Source organism: Caenorhabditis elegans, chromosome X, assembly GCF_000002985.6.
Source record: "Caenorhabditis elegans chromosome X".
NCBI classification, from domain to species: domain Eukaryota; kingdom Metazoa; phylum Nematoda; class Chromadorea; order Rhabditida; family Rhabditidae; genus Caenorhabditis; species Caenorhabditis elegans.
In genome coordinates, this window is record NC_003284.9 from 9,298,843 (window position 1) to 9,320,143 (window position 21,301).

Below are 21,301 nucleotides of genomic sequence, written 5' to 3' on the forward strand. Positions count from 1 at the left end.
GATTTCAATTCACAGGTTAGTTTCAATTTGTTCGCATCCATAACCAGCTTGATGTCACTTCCCTGTCCACTTTATCCATTGAAATACTTCCGACTTTCAACAACTACTGGTTGCAAGGCTGAAACAAACAAAAGAGGGAGTGAAAACGCCCATTACAATTATTGGTTTTACGTGAAAATATGATGGATCGAAATACGATAATGGGTATTGTGCCTGTGAATGGAAATTGGTTTTTTCCCAAAACCTGAAACCTGAAATTAAGACATGGGTCAAAGGGGCGGTGCTTTCTATTTGCAGGATTTGAATGGTTGTATTACTTTTGATCTCTTTTTAAAATTTCATTTATTTTATAGAGATTTTGAAATTCAAATTCAAAATCTTGTAAAAGAAGTTTAGCTTCATCCCAACACTTCTGAATGCCGTTCAGTGTAACGAAGTTTTCTCTAATCTTCGTTGCACTTCTCCTTGCTGAGGCTCTTGGTTAGTGAATTAGGGTTATTATTCTAGAAATGCTCTTGTAGGAATTTATTATATTCTAGTTGCTCAAAGCTCACAATTGGAATCTGTCACTCGGAAGCCAAAACCATTTTTCTTGGTGAAAAAGTCAATGTTGGTTGGAATGAGTGAAACCACTGAAGAAGTATGCCAAACAGTGGTTCTTCATAACTATGAACCAGTGTATGGACATTGTGAGCTTTAACAAAACGTTTATAGGTTATTTTGAAGTTTACAGTGATCAACGGAAGCCTTGTGGAAATTCTGCAAGCCAGTGGTCACAAATTTTCAAAAACACATGTTCAATGTCTTGAAGAGGACCGTCCGTCTTGTCACGGCGTCAAAGATGACATGTGAATATGATATATATAGCATAAACAGAGGAATATTATTCAGGTATATTAGCGAGTGCGTAACAGTGTACGAAAATGCAAACACAATGGTCCGACTCTTCAACTCATTTGGACCGTACAGATTAGGAACGATTCGGGTAAGAATATCGTTATTTCTTTTTTTTTATACTAAAAATCTAGAATATGAAGACATCAGATTACAAATAATAATAATAATATTACCAGAAAAAAATCGGAATAGATTTTCCAATCTATGCACGTTCAAACATTACATTTTGTTGATTTTATAATGATACAAGTCAGAACAAATTTCAGATCCCGATCCTTTGCGAATGTCGTCTGAGACGCCAGTATCGTGACTTTGAACGTCCTGGAGACGACGACGATGATGTTTGAATGAATATACTACGTTGTGAGATTTTTCGATGTTCTAATGAAATATATTAATTTTGAATAAATTCAGAAATATGTTGCAAGGTCAGACAAAATATTAGTTTCTGGATAAAATTTATTAAGATTTGTTTTTCAACAGGAAGCTTATGCAACAAGATACTTATTATACTATCTTATGTAACAAAAGGCTTACTATCCTCAATTTGATTTTATGTTTAAAGTTCCTTGTAGTATGTTTGGCAAGTTCGATTTTGCAAAAATTGTTATCTCATCACGCGACTTTTCGATTTAACGCTCTATTCTATCAACAAATGTTCCTTTTGATTTCCAAACGTTTGTTTCATTAAACCAGTTGCAAATGTGTCAACTCCGACACCTTCGTAGTACACTGACAACAATTGATTAGTTATCCAGAAGCCAATCGAAGTGGTAGGACAAACTAAGCGCGCACGCCACCAGACTCTTTGACCACCTGACCGCTCATACGACCCAATGGCGAGAATCGTCTGCGGATAATTGGGACGGATAAGAGCGGAAGCGTTGACCAGTAGTCATACGCCACAAAGAGGTGTAAACGGACGACGACGCGAGGACCACTGACAACTCGTTTGGTGGTATGAAAAGGAGAAGATGGAGCGGATGATGGGAAGAGGACACATTGGTGTAACATTGATACTCACACCTCTCATTCCGTTCTACTCTATCTAGTACTATCTAGTAGGTATTACTTGATGTCTTGAGTTGAAAAAAAAACAAGATCAACGGAGTTGTTGATTGTGTTGCTTTCCCTAATCTTTGATTCGTTTTCAATTGTTTGGCACAAAAACGTCCATCAAGCTTTGTTGTATTTTTCTACAACAACTAGACATTTTACGGACAGTATATATATTTTTCAAAGGCGTAGAATACGTTTTTGAAGTATGCAAAGATACTTTTAGCGCGTAGCTTTGCAAATTTCTGAGAATAAAAGTTGTTCAAAAAGTAAAACAGTTATCAGTTGTTCAAAAAGTAAAACAGTTATCATATGGATTGTGCCTTGCTTTTTTTGTGTATACGACACTGAAATTGAATTGACGGAGTATTAATGATTGACATACTTGTCTATTCAAAAATTGAATGAACGCAATTATGAAAAAAAGTCAAATGGTCAAAATGGTTCCTTTAAGGTTACCAATTTTAAACTCTCTCTCTCAGTCAGATTTGTCCATTTTTTCATCTACATAATTACTTCATTGCTCCTCCTGAACTCTATTATTTTCACGAAAAACCCTCTTAATTTCCGAAGACCATCAAAAACATATAAATCTCAAATGACCGAATCATCCTCTCATTTCTCAGTTGTTAACACACCTATGTGTTACCTTGTGTTAGCTGGCACCTTTTGACACATGTTCCGTCCTTGATTAAGCTCGGATAAAAGTTCTTGATACCAATTGTACTTTGGGAAAGTTTCATTAAAATGTATGTGTAATATCTGTCTTGATTGGTTCCTGTTCATACACACCGCTGTTCTTTTAGATAATGAAGATGTATCTATCTTCTCAACTTGATTTTTAAAGAACGTAGTCATTATGTTCTTTTTTTGTAACCTCTAACCTTTTGTTGTCTCATTCTCGAGATTGGAAAAAAGTATCGAAAATTTGCCAACAAATCTAAGTTTTTGAAACAAGTTCCACGTTAGAAACTCATCACCAACAATAACAAATTTCTTCTTTTCACCCAATCCGCCACATTTTGACATGCGCTCAGTATGACAAGCTTAAAAGAAAAACACGAGTAGCATTCTGAAACGAGGATTGAACGTACGGATTGCTATAACAAGTTTGATCAAGAGCAGAGACTCTATATCTCCTGCTTATCTCTCGACAATGGTGTCCGTCCACCGGCAGAATGAGAAGAAGCATTTGTCGGGGAAGAGGATGTAACTAGCGTTGGTTCGGTGGGGGGAGATATTGCTTTGAGAGGAGAAAACGAAGGTTGACAAGAAGAGTTGAGCCTGAAGATAAAGAAGAACACCACATTTTTGTTTGATTGTCACATCCGACCGGACTACTACTTTTTTGCGTAATTTTTAGATTGTATGATTTTCTCTAATTTCACCTCTATCGAATTGCACCTGACCTTTCCGACACTTGAGAGATATGTTGTTCTTATTTTCTCTTTGAAAGTCCAAAAAGTTCGAGAGATCGCATTTCACACCATGTCCCTCAAGAAATGTTTCTATTATTCTTATCCCAAAAATTTGAAACATGAAGGAGTTTTTTATATTTTAAAACATATTTTGTATATTGTTTTTAGTTAGATTAAAAAAACATATGTTGTTGCTGCAACAGTTAGAAGTTTAAGTATTTATTCTCTGTTTCATCTTTAAAACAGATACAAATTGTTACAATTTTTACGGGTCCTTCTATGTGTATTAAATAATTGTTTCCAAAAACAAACAACATTGAGGGAAATTAAGATGTAAAAAAATAAAATAGTGGAATTGTCAAATACCATATTAAGACACCTTGCCATGTTGACACTTGATATTAAGAAATATTCAACAAATTCTCCTTTTTAAGTACTATATAATTCATTATGTGTGTACTAATTAAGTCAGGAAATTTAGAAAATACTTTTATACTTGTAAAATTATGAAAAACATGAAAATATGGTGTAAACCGTTTTTTTTAAATTCAAACCTCTTCACTTTTTACGTCTTCATTTCTCGACATTTAAAATCTCTGTTTTAACTCAAAAATTCACTTAGGATTCGAACTAATTGTTAAAAAAGAAAACATTAAAAACTAAATGGAACAACGAAGATCTTTATGACACTGATACTCAAATTTTACATCCCCTCTTAAGTTTACGACCCCTCTCCTCCTTTCCACTGCTCATTTCCTCCGCAAATGTTTTCCTAGCGATGTTCGTTTTTTTTTTTCAATTCAGACGTGCTCAATTGCGAACTTCTTACTCGCGAATTAGATCGGCAATCTGATGAGTATGTTTTGCTCTGTAGATTGGCCTCGAAAAAGAAACCGCATCAACAAGAGATTGAGACAGACGGTGGCTTGTGTTATTTGCCATCGACATCAAAATCAAACGTGAGGTGGTTGCAAACTCATCTCCAATTTGCTCTTTTCTCATCAATTGTTATCAATATCCTTCCCAGACCCGTCGTCTTTTTTCTCCTTGGCCGACGACGAGTCAAAGGCAAAAAATGTGTCTTTGCTCTGTGTTTCTTGCGTGTCTTCTGTCACAGACTACTCTTCTGTGTGCTTCTTTTCGGTCTCCAACCCGCAAAAATTTCATTCATTACATCGCTTGTTGCATTTCGAGCACCTCCCGCTGGCCGCGCTCACTATCACTTGTTTCATATCACAATTTTTACATAATGTGGCTCACACCAGACACATGGCCCGCGTCATCCACCACCATCAGATAACCGCTCTTTTCCATCTTGTTAAGTTTCTCAGACGCGCAAAAAATGACTTCACTCCGTCAATTGTCTCCGTGTTCTCTCTTAAACGTTTGCTTTTTTCTAATCATATCGCAATCGCCATTACTCACAAACCACTTCCGATCCGCAATCTTCCCGTTGTCTTTCTATGAGAGATTTAGTGCTAAAAATAAATAATATTATTGATCATCTAAGAAGCTGTCAACTGGACGCATCGAGCAGTGGACGCCGGCGTGCAGTCATCTAAAGCACGATGCCGAAATCAGGCGCTCATCAGCCTCTGGTTCGACATGACACTGATGATGGTGGGGAAACAGGACAGTCCGTTAAGTCTCTAGCGGATGTTTCTGAAGAGGAAATTGATAGTCGAATGAGTAGAAGATCGTCAGTTATTGTACGTTTTCAAACTCGCTTTGTAAATTCTTGACAATTATGCAGTATTTTATAAATAAAAATTATTTAAAAAATGAATTACAATTTCGTAAAAACTAGAAGTGAAATAAACGTTTAGTTTTCATTTGTTAAGACAAAAACGTATGCTCTTGAAATTCACAGAAACAATCAAGGTGTATAAAAACTATCAATTCAAAAATTATATAGTATTGCTCTGAAGTTGTGAAAGAGTAAAAATGTTTCCAAGTCCAGATTATAACAGCTAACACTTGTTTCATATATTTAAATTAATTTGATTTTCAGGCTGATCTGCTTTCTCTTTTTCGCCGTTCCTCCAGTGTTCTTGTTCGACCACATACACGATTAGGAAATCCCAATTTTGACGAGTGAGTTTTCCAAAAAATTTATTCACTTTCCAGCATTTTGTTCAATTTTCACATTACAGTGACGATGACGAATTCGACGAAGAAGACGACAAAGAAGCTTCGAAAGATAGGATACTCAAGAAAATTCAACAAAAGAAAGAAATTATACAAAAATTACGTGGCCAGCCGTGGTATATGAAAAGAAAACGGCGGACGTTGAAGTAAGACCGCTATGAACATTTGAGCGAAACGTCAAAATCGGAAATTTCAGAGTAGCACAAAAACATCTACAACAGCAAGAAGCAAAAGTCTCGAAAGCAAGATTATACAAAGCAGAGGCTGGTCGAAGATTGACACAAGCCAGTCGATGGTTGGATAATCTCAAAATTTATTTGATACCCTGGGAAGCAAAGATTCGAAAAATTGAAAGCCACTTTGGATCAGTTGTGTCGTCATATTTTACATTTCATCGATGGGTTCTCGGAGTTAACATCACAATCACATTTATTATGTGTATGTTCGTAGTTATACCTGAGGTGAGCTTCTACAAGCTTATAAAAACTTCAACGCTTCAAAAATAGGGCCTCCAATTTTGAACTAAAGAAAAGTTTGATGTACAATAAATGCGGGAATTGTTCGCCCGGAAAAATTTGACGTCAGCACGCTTTTAATCATGCTAAATCAGTAAAGGAATTCGCGTCTAGAAGCGTCTAAATTCCAGCAGTTTTTGATGATCAAGCCAAAATAGAACATTCTGACGTGCACGAGATTTTTTAATGATGATATGTCTTGGTTTTACACCTCAGATTATAATTTTCAGTGGCTCGCCGACTCTCGAACTCAATTCGGTGATGACAGATACAATAAGACAAAGGCCATCAAAGTAATGCCACCAGCTGTTCGTGCTCGTGCCGACGAGCTATCCACAGTCTGGGACTTTGGGGTGAGTTGTAATGATAACAGATAAAACCAATGTTCAATGGTTTTTTTTTCAGGGCTACTTTCAATACTCTTTATTATTTTACGGTTTTTACTCGAAAGAAACGTTTTTCGGAGAAACAATCAAATATCGTGTTCCAGTGGCTTATTTTTTCTGCAACATTTTTATTCTAGGATTTTCACTTTTCATCATCTTGAGGAAGTGAGTTTGAAAAAAAAAAGAAAATCAGATAGAACAGAAAAAAAAACAAACTCGTCCTAATTAAAGAATGGCGGCTAACAATCGTCGTGGGACCTTATCATCAGGAAAAACGCAACAGTATTTATTCAATTGGAAAGCTTTCACAGGCTGGGATTATACTATAGGTGAGCGTTCAGTTTTTTCGAGATTAATTTTATATTCTGAAAATTTAGGTAATCCTGAAACTGCTGGAAATGTCTATATGGCAAACGTTATAAAATTTCGTGAAGCAATAAACGATGATAAACAAAAGCCAAGTGACAAACATCCCTGGATTCGGTTTGTAGCACGTGTTCTTACAAATCTTTTCATTTGCGCAATGTATGTGTTCTCAATATGGGCCATTATGCAATGCGGAACTTTGAAAGGAGAACACTTTTTTGCGCAGGTTAGTAGTTCTTAGATGCTCAATAACACTATTAACTTATTCAGAATGCCACTGCTATAACCATTTCTCTCATTACATTAGTTTTCCCGAATATTTTTGATCTGCTGGGTAAAATTGAAAAGCTACACCCGAGAAATGCATTGAGGTTCCAACTTGGAAGGTATGTTTCAAAAAAATTTGAGCTTATGGAATTTGAGTAGAGGAATTTTTTCAGAGTGCTTGTTCTATACATTCTGAATTACTACACTCTGATTTATTCATTGATGTTGCAATTGGAGCATTTGCAGAAAGAGAAAAATGCCTCTGATAATCCAATTTCTGCACTTGGCCATCCAGGAGATGCAATAGGAAGGTTCGTGAGGTTACGCTTTTAATTAAACGGTTTCAAATAATTTATTGTAGTATGATAAGAATGGTTTGACTATTCTTTTTTTTTAAATAAAAAAACAGGAAACCGACGCTGCATACCTACAAAAGTCACTGATATAATTTATTCCAGAACAATACGTGAGACAGTGTTGCCTCGATATCCGGTAGACAACAATCCCCATACATACTACTCCTACGCCCCAGTTACAACAACTCCCATCCCTGCAACCAGTTCGTGGACAACTGTGCTTCCCGACTTTGGACCATTTGGAGTGTATAACCCGAAAGCATCAGTCACTAAGGACGATACAGTTTTCTCTTCTCCAGTTGTAGAAACGCACATGTTTGGACCAAACTCAGACTGGAATGAGACAACTGTGAATGCAGCAAGCCCAACGGGGTAATATAATTATTTGTTTTCTAATTGTAGGCATAACTTTTACAGAGCCACAACACGTGCATCACTCCGTATGTCTCAAGGAGGTCTTTGTTGGGAAACAATCATTGGCCAAGAAATAACAAAACTTGTGACAATGGACTTGTACATGACAGTCGCTTCAATTTTTCTGATTGATTTTCTTCGTGGTTTGGCATGTCGATATTTGAATTTATATTGGCCATGGGATTTGGAGAGAACATTTGTGAGTTTTTAAATTAATTTAGTCTGTATTGATTTGCTGTGTTTAAAGGGGCTCAAGACCATACCAAGTTTGGTGTTTCTGAAGTGTTAAGGACTTTTGGGCGATAAATAACTTAAAATATGGATTTTATTCTCTTTGCACATTGAAAATTGCTGTGACATTGGCAAATAGGTAAAATTTCAAATTTTAAATAATTTTATTTTAACTTATCATTTCTTAGGCCGTCATAACTTTTTTGAGAATTTTTCAATAAGTTTCATTATGAAATAGGGTGTTATTAGACAATTTTGATTCTAATAAAGCAATAAAAATAATTCGACTACACCATCTTTAACCACTGCTCACATACTTTTATTCAACATTTTATACATTTAAAATTTCAGCCTGAGTACGGAGAATTCAAAGTTGCTGAAAATGTGCTTCACTTGGTAAATAATCAAGGTAGGACAGATCAAACATTGTCTGCAAATATGCTGTTGCGTTTTTAAGGAATGATATGGCTCGGGCTCTTCTTTGTTCCACTTCTCCCAATGCTGAATAACATAAAATTGATTATCTTGATGTACATTCGAGGATGGGCTGCAATGACGTGCAATGTTCCGGCCAGTCAAATCTTTCGTGCCAGTCGTTCGTCCAACTTTTTCTTTGCACTACTAATACTGTTCCTATTCCTCTGTACACTTCCAGTCGGATTTGTTATAGCTTCAAAAACTCCGAGTAAAAGTTGTGGTCCATTTGGGTAAGAGTTTGATAAATTAAAACTTCAAATAAGTTTAATAAAAATTCAATATTTTTACATCTGTATTTTAAAGTACATCCTTAATATAAAGAAAATTGGGCTTAGCGTATATTTTTGAAGGTTCCCAATCACATATACGAATTTCAGAAATCAATCATTCTTCTACAGTGTCATTACTGATGTTCTTCATGAAAACTTAGACAAAACCCTTGTTAATGGTATCAAGTACAGTTTGTCTCCAGGAATCATTATTCCAGTTTTAGTACTGTTGTCGTAAGTTTTAAAACATTTGTAAATTTTTAAGTAGCTAAAAATTCCAGACTGGTTATATATTTCCTCATTGCAATGGTTACCGGATTATCACAAGCTAATCAAGACCTGTCATTTCAACTTATGGTGGTATGATTTTTAAAATTGTTTTATCAAAATTTAGTCCTATTCGAAATTTGACTGTCAAATGTAATGCAATGAAACATCACACTGAACATTTCCAGGAACGGACAGAAGAGAAGAAAAAAATCTTTGAGCTTGCCGGGGGAAAGAAGAAAAAGAGCAAAGACAACACATTTGGAAAACAAAAACCAAAACAATTACTACCCCCACCAACAAAAGGAGTTTCTTCTGATGATGATTCCCAGCACAATAGATCAACTGCTAAAAGTGTATCAGGTCGCCAATTTGTACCTTCATTAGGATCAGTATCAGAAGTTGATCACAGCACCGGTGAAGAACAATCTTCTGATAGTGAATCAACAACATCGTCGCTTCCGCCAAAGTTATCTCTTCGTCAGAGGTTTTTAGTATGCATTGGCTGGGCTGATCCAAATAAATATGGGCGACATGATGATATTGAAATGGAAGAAGGTGGTGGAAGGCTTCGAGAATTATCAACTGGTTCCGAAACAGATTCAGATGATGAGGATAGCGAAAAGAGGTAGTTTTTTTTATTCATATTTGCTTTTTTTCCGGGCCATTTTTTTAAAAGTAGTTTTCTTAGAAAAAATTTGTACTCGGATTTAAGTGTCACGTAGTTCCTCTAAAAGTTAATATTTTCAGAAACTCCGAAAGCAGATATCTTCTGCCACCCGACGGTTCTCGTCCAGCATCTAGAGAACGATCAGAAAATCCAAGTAAACGAAGCTCACAAAGTAGAAGAACAAGGCAAGCATCAATTATCACAGCAATCACTATTTACAAAATAATTATTTTTCAGTAATCGTGACATGTCCTACCGTACAGCTATCCAATCATTCGATCAAAACTCACAATCCGCATCAGCGTCTTCATCAAAATCTACTACTACTGCACCGTCCAATTCTGAAATGAGAATGTAAGTTTGATTGAAGGAAGACGTTTGGTTTGAATATTGTGAGAAGTTTTCGAAACGAGCACTTTTAATTTGCAGTGAGATCACAGAAAATCCACTTCACACTTACATCACACCTTTGCGAATTGAGAAAAAGTTTGTTATTGGTTTTATAACTGCTCTTATCACCTATGTTATACATTTTAGGAGCTCTGCTAGTTCATCAAGTAGCTCGCATCAGCCATCATCTTCAATTGAGAAACAAGCTGCAAGGAGGCTTCTGCAGCCAATTAGTACAACACACAATATTCGATATGGGTAAGGAATAACAATAACTTTTGGAAACCTGTTTTCACGACTTGATATTTTCAAATATACATTTCTCATTCAGTGCCTGAAATTAGCATTTAAAAAATATTATATCACTTTCTGAGCTACAGTATTATCACTACGAGCTTCACTTTGTTCGTTCATTGTTTTGTTCTGGATTTTTTTACTGATCGTATTTTTATTTCAAATGGTTGGCAGTACGTGATCAGAGACACGAAACAGGAAAATACATCACGTTTTGTGAAAAAAGACCTTTCAGATTCGATATTAGGTTTTTGACCGGCAAAAATACTTTGGTAGCTTAAGATAATCATTATAAATATTTTCAGAGTTGCTACGGTAGAAAACTCTTCCCAAGATCCAACTCGTCCTCCATCAACAGACGATTCACTTGGCGATCCTGCACTTCATGAACCACTATGGGCAAATCTGAATCCTCACAGCAGGTAGAAATGAAAAACTATATTGAAACTTTATCAATTTACCATGATTTCAGCTACACCTCTGCAATGATGTCTCCAATTATGAATGAGGTTATGTCAAATGATGAGACAACTGATGACGAGAAAGGGCGTTTGATTCCTGATAGGTAGGAAATCAGCAATACATTTTCTAATTAAACATATCGTTACATACCTTTTGCAATGTGTTAAATTAACAACTTCAGACCACCAATCCCACATTCACCAAGAGAGTTGAAAAGACTAAAACGTGAAAAAGATCAGCAATCAGAGAGCGGAAGTAAGCCGAGTGTAAGAACAAGTTGTCGTGAATACTATTTAAAGATATTGATGTTTCAGACTCCTCGACCACCTCGGTTTAGGATATCTATGTCACCTCCACGAAAGCCGCCTTCCGAAAAGAATGTAAGTAATTGGGAATAATGAAACAAAACTAGTTGTATTCATTTATTTTCAGGACTCTGACAGTTCGAATCGCAAGTATGAAATGAGAGTCGAAAAGTCGCCGAAAAAACCAAAAAAATCGGATAATGATTAATTTTTGTTGTCTTCTAATTTCATAATTAATTACTGGGTAATGTCCTATACCTTGGCTGGTCTTTCACATTTTCTATTGTTTTATTTTTAAATTTTAAAATCGTTCATACTTGGTGGTTTTTCAATGCCAATGCATTTCCAAACATTGGCGACAGAGTCTGTGATGTACATTTTTTAAACATGATGAATAAACATTTTTCATTCATTATTTTATTTTGTCTGCAAAATATACAATAATGGAAAAAAGCAAATTGTCCTCAAAATGTTAGTTTTTCTCAAAGGCGTGTCAGCAACTACATCAGGTAGATCAATACAAACTTTGTGAAAATAATTTTCTACCCGAAATTGGCCACTTTTGTCTTTTGTACACTTTCTCCTTTTCTCCTTAACATCAAAATATTTATAGTATCAATAAACACATTCGATTTCGTTTAATATCAACTAAGTTACACATTGAATTAGCCATTTAAAGGAATATCTATCGGACAAGTGGTCTCGGTTCCTCGTAATAGTTTCCAAACTTTGTTTTGTTCATCTTCAGTCATAATAAACTCCGCATAAGTTGGCTCATCTGTGATTCCATCGATAATCACATCAAATACTATGCCATTTGCCATTGATGGTCTGTCGATAGCTGTCAGTCTTGTTGCATTGTAATCGTCCGGGTTCAGAGTATCAATGATATAATCCACAGTTTGTTCTGAAATTTTTTTGTTGACATTTTCAAATTTTTTGTCAATAATTTGTTGAACAAACACAATACACGTAAATTTTGCACAAATTAAAAGCTCACAAAAGCCCAATCAAAACATTGGAGATTACTATTATATTTAAACGTTTTGACATGTTTTTTTGATAGCCGGTTTTTGAATATCTCACCTTTGTTATACCGTTCTTCTTTACATGTTTTAAACTCAAAGTTTTCATGGAATAACTCTGGAACGTCATCGTTGTTTTCAAGTTTAATTGCTGCTCTGCTTGCGTCCAAAAACTCTTTAATTATTTCTTTATCTGGACGTATTGCATTGACAGTCGCACCAAAGAAAAGAAAGTAGCAAAAGAATAGTGGGATCATTGGATTTTTGCCTGGTTCACATAACAACTGTAGCTGCTTTTATTCGATTCGAAATGTTTTGAGAACAATACATCTTCAAACAATTGAATGATGTCATCGAAATAAATTCAGAGCTTTTGGTTCCTCTGAACACACAAAAGTTAAACTACAAACGAATCAAAAATATGTGACAGAGAGAATTCAATGCAAGTTTGTTTTAATACACGAACAAAAGCGTTCAATTTGTTCGTTTCTTCCAATTATTTTTTGACAGTTGATGAATTCGTTTTATATTACAAGTCTAGGTGTCCCTTTATTTTTTCTGACTTTCATTTGCATTTAATCATGCGTGTTTCCTCAGGTATACGTACCGTAATTTTTGTCTATAGGCGCTGCAATTTTCTCAACTTTGGCTTCTTATATCGGTTGTCTTAATGAAACATTGTCTACCTGCGCACATTTCTCCAGGTTTCCCAAACCGCCCGCCTTCAAGGATAAAATGACCGAAAAATATTATGTTTTTGTTTCAACCCTGAACAAATTAAGGCCATTTTCGTAAAATAGAGGCACAAAAACAACGTTTGATCCCAGATGGATAAGCTGAATATATGTTTTAATGTGATATTGTTATCTTTCTCCCACGTTTTTAATTATTCTAAGAACTAATCAGAAGCGATGTTAGACCACAAGATAAGTACTCAAATCTACAAGATTGGAGCGTGAGAATGTATCAAAAATCTATGTTTCGAGGTTTTGATCCAAAACATCTAAAACCATAGCATAATGTGTTCAAAACCTAATGATGTCACATATTAGCTAATAAGGATTTATTTGCGTTTGATCTAAAGGATCATCCGTTCCTAAAATTTCCGGGTTGAAAATATGCATAAATTCATTCTATGGATGATAGTCACAAATCAGAACAATCAAATTTGTATTGCTCTTATTACTTACTGAATTAAATTAATTTAATTAAGCAGAAGGGTACAATTTCGTACAAAAAGTAACATTTTTTCCAAAAAATTATGAACTTCGAAAAGTTTTCATCTGAGAAGAAGTGTGATCGGGAAATAGCCTGAAAAAATTGGCTCAAATTGGCTCCGAGTGAGGACACTTTGGGGAACCAAACAATATTTTGACTGTTATCTAATAAAAGACTATGGCTGATAAAATAAATTTCCACAGTTTCGCAAAAATGGATAAAAGACGAAAAAAGTTATGATTTTTGACACGGAACTTATTTGGAGGCCTAATAGTCCAGTTTTAACCACCTCAAAAAAATGTTAAACGTAATATATATAATATAATAACATTTTTATCAATAATATAAATCCAATAGTGATAACTTCTTGGAAGATCATCATTCTCACAAGAAAAACCCACAGGAAAATGGGATACACGTGCCTATTCAACTGAATATCCTGTCTGTACAAGAGCGTTGTTCATCTGGATAACGGAATGCCATGTTCATAGTGCCTGCTTCAAAATAATTGTTGACTGTAGTACCTCGACTAATGTACGTAGATGGGACACGTAGACTGACTGTTCGTTGACAAGGCTGAAACAAATAACTTTAAATGATCGAGCGAATTAGAAAAAGTGGATTCACAAACAAAGTGACTCAGTAATTTTGCGATATACTCAAGGAATTAAACGATAAATTTAAGTAGGCAAGAACGTCTAGAATAAAAAAATCACTGTTTTTTTTTGGTACACGATCTTATTCTATGGTTGCTATCAGGGATGGCTTCACCCGTGACCCGTTTCACCCGTTCACCCGTTTTTAGCCATTTTTACGGGTGACGGCACCCGTTTTTTTTTGCCGTTTTATGTAGTTGTTTTCACGTGTGACGAGTGACTCGCTCACCTGTTTTCACCCGGTTTTCACCCGTTTTTGGGAGTTTTCACGGGTTACGGGTGACCCGCTCGCCCGTTTTTTTGAATTTTACGGGTAAAATCCATCCTTGGTTGCTATCACAAAATACCGTTGGACAAACGGTTACCAAGAAAACTAGAAAACTCGCGTTTTAGGTCCTGTAAAGAAGTACGCCAAAAAAATAGTTCCCAGCCCTAATTACTTTAACATATATTCAATTTTATCTAGACCTTTTTATTTTATTAAAAGATTCTTGAAACTTAAATATTTTAATCCCTATCTAGTCAGAAATTTAAGTTTTCTTGAAAAATATATAAATTTCTTAGAAATTTGCATCTAGGGGTAAATAAGACTAATGCAGTTTTATTATTTTTTGTGTTCAAGTATTTCTTGGTACTTTTATTGACAAGTCTTTCGAAATAAGTGTTTTTCTTTTGAAAATATTCTTTTAAACAATACATAACAAATTTGGAACGTATGTTTTTTTTTTCTATAATGAACTTTAGTTATCTGTAAACTTTTCCTTTATTTTTCTGACATTTTTTGCCAGTTATAGAATAAAAACTTACAATAACTTTATCGTCACAATCATGAAATATTCTCAAAAAAACGCTCATTTCAAGAACGCCTCTTCCTGTTCCAATGACCACATAAGATCCTTGGTAGTCGGTTTTATTTTCGGCCAAGATGACATCGGGACCTAAAAAGTGTGGTCAGTTGAATTAAAAATTTAGTTGACATTTATTTTTAACTTTTAAATTCAAATAGTAGGAATCGAATTTTCTCTCAGAAAAAAAATATTTCAAGTACGGGAATCTATTTAATTTTTTTGCCGTCTTACATTATAATAATTCATATAGGTGACAATCTTACAGAAAAGAAGAAAATAATATGAATGAGGACCATAAAAATGACCTAAGGCTCTGAAAGTCGAATTGGAAAGTATCACATGTACTGTATGGAAAATACCTCAAAGTAAAAGGGTAAATTATATTTCCTTTATAAGGTTTTTTTTCTGTTGTTCGTTGTTGAAAATTATTTTCACAGGTGGGACTGTTAAAAAATGAAGGGATCAATTTTGAGAAAAATGCAAATATGGCTAAAAACAATTCTTAAAATTGCCATTCACAACTAAAATGTTGCATTAATTTTGTACAACCATCTTGATAAACTTACCTATATAGTTTTTCTCTATCAACCGAACTGTTGCGCCTGCCAATAACCGGTTATTACAAGATAATTTCCCTCGCACGCCTACAATTTGGTCTCGAAATGAAAATGCCAGCGGGAAAAATAAAACGAAAAGGATTTGTAGTTCCATTTTCTGAAATTGACAACTGAGTGATGAAAGGGAAGTGTAAAGAATTCCGAGCAAATAATGTTAAGACAACGGGTATTAGCAAATATCGTTACAAGTTGAGTATAAAAAATAGGAATAAGATTTTGTGTGTTTCATACATTTCAGAACTAGGCACCGATCCCTGCAATTATGATGAAATATGGAAGTCAAATAGAGAGTGGGTTAAAAAAAAAGAGAAAAAATAGAAAACATGGTGAAACGTGAACTTTGAAGTATAAGGTGTGAAATAATCTTTGATATTTTAAAAAGAAATCTCAAATCGTTAGTACTGATTCAAAATATGTATTTTCCCTTGCTTGCTTAAAAAAAATAACGCAAGGTCGTCTATATGAATGAATAAAAATCGTTAACCAAACGAATATAGATCTTTGAAAATTGATGATCTTTTGGATTCGCCAAACATTCAGAACATTTGGCATTGCGAAACAAGGCTTCAGACTGAACATAGATATGAAGACAGAAAAATCAAACTTTCAGTTGTTCAATATGTTTGTCTACGGTCTGATGATTCACCTGGCATATATGTATTTCCTGACGTTGAAAAAAATTTAGTCAACAGTAAAACCTTATAAAATTTACTGGAAACTAACTACTGCTTAAACTATTATCTAATTAAACTATTAAACTATTAACATTTTTCACATTGAAAAAGGTAGTAAATTATTTTGAAACACAGGATAAAGAGTTTGCAATAATTATACAATAATTTCAACAAATGTATGATGTACTGCCCATTTTTTTCTTTTTTTTTCAAATTTTAATTCTGTAAAATTTTAGAAAAAAATGCCCTATGATTTTACGTTCCAAGTTTAGTTCCAGTTTCTCTCATACAAAAACTTTTCTCATTAATGATCAGTTTATAGAAATAGATTAAAAACAAGTTCTCAAATATTCAATAATCATATTTATTCCGTATATACCGACGACCAAAATGTTAAAGTACAATACAAATTTGAAAAAAAAAGATCAATACAAAATTGAGATTCCGGGACAAGAATGAGAAAAATAAAACCAAAGTCAGCGGTTTTATTGACCCAAAGGATTTGCAAAGACCAGCCTTACTCTATGAATGAGTTTTTTTTTAGTCAATTTGAACTACAAAATAGATAAATACATTAAACATTCAAAAAAAATAATTAAAGATCCGTTCTGAGAACTTCGATATCACCAGTTTGATTGTTAGCCAGTTCGATACGTGTGTTTTGTCTGTGATGATTTTCCTCGTCGTCTGCTCTGAAAGTTTCTCTATTACAAAAACATGAATTTTTCCGAGGTGAACAGTTAGACATACCGGTAGGAGTATCTGCCGGAGACAATAGAGTATAGCCCCCGCTTGAACTCTCCCTGTCCACGCATTTCTCCAAAGCATGTCTGAAAAATATCGGATTATTCTCAAGTACCTTTTTTCAAAAAAAACGAAGCTTACTTGAATCTGACGCCGGAAGTTTTCGTTGTAGTACGCGTAGACTAACGGGTTGAGAAGTGTTCCTGCCATTGCGGTCCAATGGCAAAAGAAGAAGATAAAATGGCGAACGTTGTCGGGGACAGGTCGAACCTGAAATACAATTCAAATTCTTTCCACTACATCAAAAGCTCTCTCGATTTTCGGTCCTTTGCGCCCCACGTTTCACATTCGCACCCTTTCTCCCACACTCGCACAACCTATTTTGGTATTCATCAAAATCTAGATTGATCCTTTCATTTTTCTTTCACGGACACCTACACCAACATATATCAATTCAAAAATAGACATACCTGGTACACTACGATCAAATCTTGAAGAACATTTGAAAGGTCCAGTGGGAGACTGGACACGGCAAATATGACCACCATTGCCAATAAGAGAGTCTGAAGACGTTGTTTACGGCGGATGTCAGTCGATTGGGTGACTGTGCTGAAAAATAGAAAGGGTTGTTCGAGTAATTTGTAAACTTAAGAATGACTATTGAATATTCTGGATATTTTAATGCTGCCGTACACAATTGTATTTTTTCAGTTTTAAAGTTTTTAAATGCAAATTAAATATTCTTCAGTAACTTCAAACGACTTCCTTTTGCATTTATTGGCTAGACCTGAATCACTTCATCCAAAATTTTTCCGTGATATTCATTGGCCCTTAACAATGTAATTTATTTCTTATTCATTTTCCCCTTGTTCCTTATAATTCGGAATAGTAAATGATGTCATCTTTACAAAGATTCATATTCTTAACACTTCGAATTGTCTAGAAGGTGAAATAAAAAACGCGTCCCATTGTTTTCAAATGCTTTCCCAAATAACACACTTTATCTAATCGTGTTCCTTTTCATTTTCTTATTATTTCACTATGTGTTATGTAAATAATGTGGACACACGCGGAGATCGGGTCAGGGGGAAAATGAATTCAAGCTGAATAGAAATAGGCCGGAAATGAATAAAGTACAGATTTTCACTACCCCTATTATTATTCGTTCCTTGATTTATCTCGGTGTTTGTGTTTTTGGAGCTGTACATGTTTTCTCAGAAGAGGATAATTTGGCCTACATTACGATTGGGATATAAGTTCATCAAAAACAAACCTGGCACTACGTAATGTTTGGAATTTCTTCGTCTGCGTGTTCAAAATAACTGCGATTCTCCAGTGGCACAGGGAAATGAGAACAAGTGGAATTGCGGAGCGGATCACGAGCACCGAGAGTCCGTAGAAAAGTCGGTAGTGTTGTTTGTCGTGGTCCCAGGATTCCAGGCAAAACTGAAAATTGAAGGGATTTTTCACAGAATGTTTTTAAAATTAATATTTTTAAGATTCTGATGAAATTGTGGGCATCTATTCTTGTACATTCATAACGTCGCGTTTAGTTATTTTATTGAATCAGTTGATCTCCTTCTTTCGATTCTACAAGTTACCAAATCTAGATTTTTTTTTCTCACATCATAAATTATAAACTGTGCTTTAAGGGATTAGCGAGTGTGTATGAAAATAGGGATTTAACATTTTTCATCTTTTGCAAACGAATACTATCTCTTATTTTTTATTTTCTTCTCACGAAAAAGAAAATTAATATTGCTATATAAGCTTCTCCCACGTATTTAGATTTTTGATCTGATCTTTCTATCTCTGGATGCATTTATTTACAACTTTCCCATTAATGATATTAATTCATTAAAAATGAACTAGGGAGAGACATATGCAAGCTTTCCTCTTTTTGCATTTTTCAAAGTGTTTAGGCTTGCGTTAAAGGAAGTGAAAATTGTTGTTTGCTCATTATCTGTGTATGTAGTCCGCAGCCACTTATTGGGTGGCAAAGTGTGAGTTTTTTGGGTGTCAAAAGACAAGAAAGTTGTTCCTTTAAAACTTTCCCACGCAACTTTGAAACATAAATCTCTTTTATCTTGCGAAAACTTTTCCTGTTTTCAGAAATGGGAAGGGCGCAAAAATGTTTTGTCTGTTTTTTTTTGTAAACATTTTCATATGGCTTCAGTGCTCAACAATTACCATACATAATGTCACCCTCATCATCAATATCAATTAGGCAAATACGGAACTAAAGCTCCAAAAGCTTTCAAGGAACGAAAAAGAAAAAAGATTGGATTTCCGGGGGTCCATTGAACCTTTGGCACAAAAAGAGCTTTAAAAGGGGCTTACATGGCATGGTCCATAGCTGTCAACAAAATCTACCATCCGAATCATTGGCGACAAAACTGCAAACCCTCCCATCCAGATTCCAGCGATGATCAGCAAGCAAGTCCTGAAACATGAGAAAAAGCCGCAGGTGCAGGAAGTTGTTAGTCAATTGAGCTTACTTTTTAGACATTGGCTGACGGAACGGAGAAGCAACTAGAGAGTAGCGATCTAATGCAACTGCTGCTAGGGTCAGTGGTACCCACATGAGGGATAAGCCTTGTATGATGGAAACCATATAGCACATATACTTTCCGAAATGCCATACCCGTTGATAATAGGCTAATGGGGTCGCCCATAAGGAGAAACTTGTTATTACCTGAAAATGATGAAAGTTAAAAAAATTTTCCAAAATTGTTTTCTAAGTATTATCACATTTTGAAAATACAAAAGTTCAAAATCCGAAACCGAAAATGCATCTTTTCTCTAGTAAGAATTTTTGAGAACATTTGTGCCCAGAAAAGTTTAAAATTTACATCATTGTAAGGCTTCATATCTAAACTTTTGAACACTTTAGATCCTTATGCAAATGTTTTCAGAAAAAAATCCGTTCTCGTGTTTTCCAAAAAGTGTTGGTTTTGAATCCAATCTGATCCACTAATAAGAGCACCCCCACATCATCTTATCTCAAGTTACCCGATTAGTAACAGGACACTATTTTTTTGCATTTTTCGAGTAGCGGAAAAAACAGAAAAAAACAGAAAAAGAATGCCCGAGCCATTGTTACTTACCAAGTCAGCCGCGGAGACGCTACTTATAAAAATGTTGGTGACTGTTTGCATTTCTCTCCTGCATATCACAATGAGCAATACAGCAAGATTTCCAACTAAGCTCAGGGCTCCCACCAAACCATACCCGACTGCTAACACTGAAAATTTTTTAAAGTAAAACAGTTAAGAACTTTGAAAGTTCTTACAGGTTTTCATATGAATTCCTATGTCAATCGCCGGGTACTCGCATTGAAAATCTGTTAAATTCGAGTCGATATTCATCTGAAAAAATATAGTATGCATTTATTTTCCTGTGAAGTTGCAAATTCAATCTTAAAATCAAAAGAAAAGAGGAAGAAATATCTAAAAATTTTTAACATCAGATGAACCAGGAAGCATTTGAAAAAACAATAACTTCAGAAAATAACAAACTCTGTAAAATAATTTTTCCTCTTCTAAAAACACGAAAAAATACCTATTTTATTCTCATTTTTGCAAAAATTGGTCTGGACAATCATATATTAAACAAAAGCGAAAAAAAACAACTGAGATTTTGGAAATGAAACGACGTCAATAGTCTATAAAATGTCAAAGAAAGAAAATATAGGAAATATGAGACTGACAATTGCAACACTTCATGACAAGACATCATTTTGCAAATTGATGGAGGGGGCGTGTGTTCATTCCTTTTTTGCTTTATATTATAATATACAACTTTGAGATTTACAAAACTCAAAAAATTTCAATACCTTGGAAATGTAGAAAAGGGAAGAAATACTGAAAGCTAAAGTCCAATGACGACAAGAACTAACCTCCTATTTGGTGTTTTTTGTTTTCATTTAACATTCTAAATTGGTAGTCTTAATAAAAATTTAATGCCAAAAATTGAGATTCTTGATCATTATGGACTAACGGGAGTATGTGGACTAAAAGTCATGGAGAGCAATAAGTGCTATGTACGTAAATGAAAGGCAAGGTTTTTTGGACCTCGGCTACTCTAGGTTCTATGCTTGCCGAGCACAATTAGAGACATTTAAAATTACAAGTCAAGATGAGAAGCTAGGAAGTTGAAAGAATCTAAAAAGAGGATTGCTAAAAGAGGATCACATAGTTGAGCTGTCAAACAAATGTAAGATGGATGTATTTATTCGTGGGGAGATAAGTATCCGCGTAGTATGAAACTATTAATATGCTCATGTGTGTGTGTTTTGATGTCTACTGATAGTATGATAAATATGAAAACTA

At 34.8% G+C, this 21,301-nt stretch overlaps 5 protein-coding genes and 2 non-coding genes across 10 annotated transcripts; 3 read left to right on the top strand and 4 right to left on the bottom strand.

Moving 5' to 3' along the window:
- Window positions 1–303: 303 nt before the first annotated feature.
- Window positions 304–1,318, top strand: B0416.2 (uncharacterized protein). Its single transcript, NM_077167.8, has 5 exons — window positions 304–480; window positions 540–689; window positions 734–848; window positions 892–985; window positions 1,164–1,318. The coding sequence occupies exons 1-5, from the start codon at window positions 417–419 to the stop codon at window positions 1,242–1,244; spliced, it is 504 nt and encodes a 167-aa protein (NP_509568.1). The 5' UTR covers window positions 304–416; the 3' UTR covers window positions 1,245–1,318.
- Window positions 1,319–4,373: 3,055 nt separating this feature from the next.
- Window positions 4,374–4,561, top strand: B0416.9. The gene has a single exon (NR_071827.1). It is a non-coding gene; the product is annotated as an Unclassified non-coding RNA B0416.9 (non-coding RNA).
- A 70-nt stretch (window positions 4,562–4,631) lies between these two features.
- Window positions 4,632–4,753, bottom strand: B0416.8. Its single transcript, NR_071828.1, has one exon. It is a non-coding gene; the product is annotated as an Unclassified non-coding RNA B0416.8 (non-coding RNA).
- A 126-nt stretch (window positions 4,754–4,879) lies between these two features.
- Window positions 4,880–11,596, top strand: tmc-2 (the record flags this gene model as incomplete). 4 transcript variants are annotated; one of them, NM_001348601.6, is made up of 26 exons in its annotated part: window positions 4,882–5,080; window positions 5,383–5,465; window positions 5,525–5,665; window positions 5,716–5,980; window positions 6,265–6,387; window positions 6,440–6,585; window positions 6,652–6,749; window positions 6,798–7,012; window positions 7,057–7,172; window positions 7,227–7,364; window positions 7,512–7,781; window positions 7,827–8,022; window positions 8,406–8,463; window positions 8,512–8,761; window positions 8,909–9,034; window positions 9,082–9,160; window positions 9,256–9,695; window positions 9,818–9,922; window positions 9,975–10,091; window positions 10,167–10,223; window positions 10,275–10,385; window positions 10,727–10,843; window positions 10,894–10,986; window positions 11,065–11,149; window positions 11,198–11,263; window positions 11,316–11,589. In NM_001348601.6, 26 exons carry the CDS (start codon window positions 4,940–4,942, stop codon window positions 11,394–11,396), a joined length of 3,717 nt encoding a protein of 1,238 aa, NP_001335510.1. The 4 variants fall into 4 exon arrangements, with proteins under 4 accessions (NP_001335564.1, NP_001335510.1, NP_001335565.1 ...); NM_001348602.4 differs by lacking the exon at window positions 10,167–10,223 and having other exon boundaries at window positions 4,880–5,080; window positions 11,316–11,596; NM_001348603.4 differs by lacking the exons at window positions 4,882–5,080; window positions 5,383–5,465; window positions 5,525–5,665; ... (1 more) ...; window positions 6,265–6,387; window positions 6,440–6,585 and having other exon boundaries at window positions 6,653–6,749; window positions 11,316–11,396.
- Window positions 11,597–11,782: 186 nt separating this feature from the next.
- Window positions 11,783–12,483, bottom strand: H29C22.1 (uncharacterized protein). Its single transcript, NM_001129685.4, has 2 exons — window positions 12,275–12,483; window positions 11,783–12,095 (listed from the first exon to the last, which is right to left on the bottom strand). The coding sequence occupies exons 1-2, from the start codon at window positions 12,468–12,470 to the stop codon at window positions 11,854–11,856; spliced, it is 438 nt and encodes a 145-aa protein (NP_001123157.1). The 5' UTR covers window positions 12,471–12,483; the 3' UTR covers window positions 11,783–11,853.
- Window positions 12,484–13,672: 1,189 nt separating this feature from the next.
- On the bottom strand, window positions 13,673–15,655 carry ttr-38 (TransThyretin-Related family domain). Its single transcript, NM_001047783.3, has 3 exons — window positions 15,502–15,655; window positions 14,895–15,025; window positions 13,673–14,007 (listed from the first exon to the last, which is right to left on the bottom strand). The coding sequence occupies exons 1-3, from the start codon at window positions 15,644–15,646 to the stop codon at window positions 13,858–13,860; spliced, it is 426 nt and encodes a 141-aa protein (NP_001041248.1). The 5' UTR covers window positions 15,647–15,655; the 3' UTR covers window positions 13,673–13,857.
- A 938-nt stretch (window positions 15,656–16,593) lies between these two features.
- Window positions 16,594–20,338, bottom strand: npr-7 (G-protein coupled receptors family 1 profile domain-containing protein; the record flags this gene model as incomplete). The annotated part of the gene is made up of 9 exons (NM_077169.5): window positions 16,594–16,930; window positions 16,977–17,056; window positions 17,112–17,240; window positions 17,441–17,579; window positions 18,244–18,416; window positions 19,311–19,413; window positions 19,469–19,665; window positions 20,078–20,214; window positions 20,263–20,338. 9 exons carry the CDS (start codon window positions 20,336–20,338, stop codon window positions 16,822–16,824), a joined length of 1,143 nt encoding a protein of 380 aa, NP_509570.3. The 3' UTR covers window positions 16,594–16,821.
- Between the last annotated feature and the right edge of the window lie 963 nt (window positions 20,339–21,301).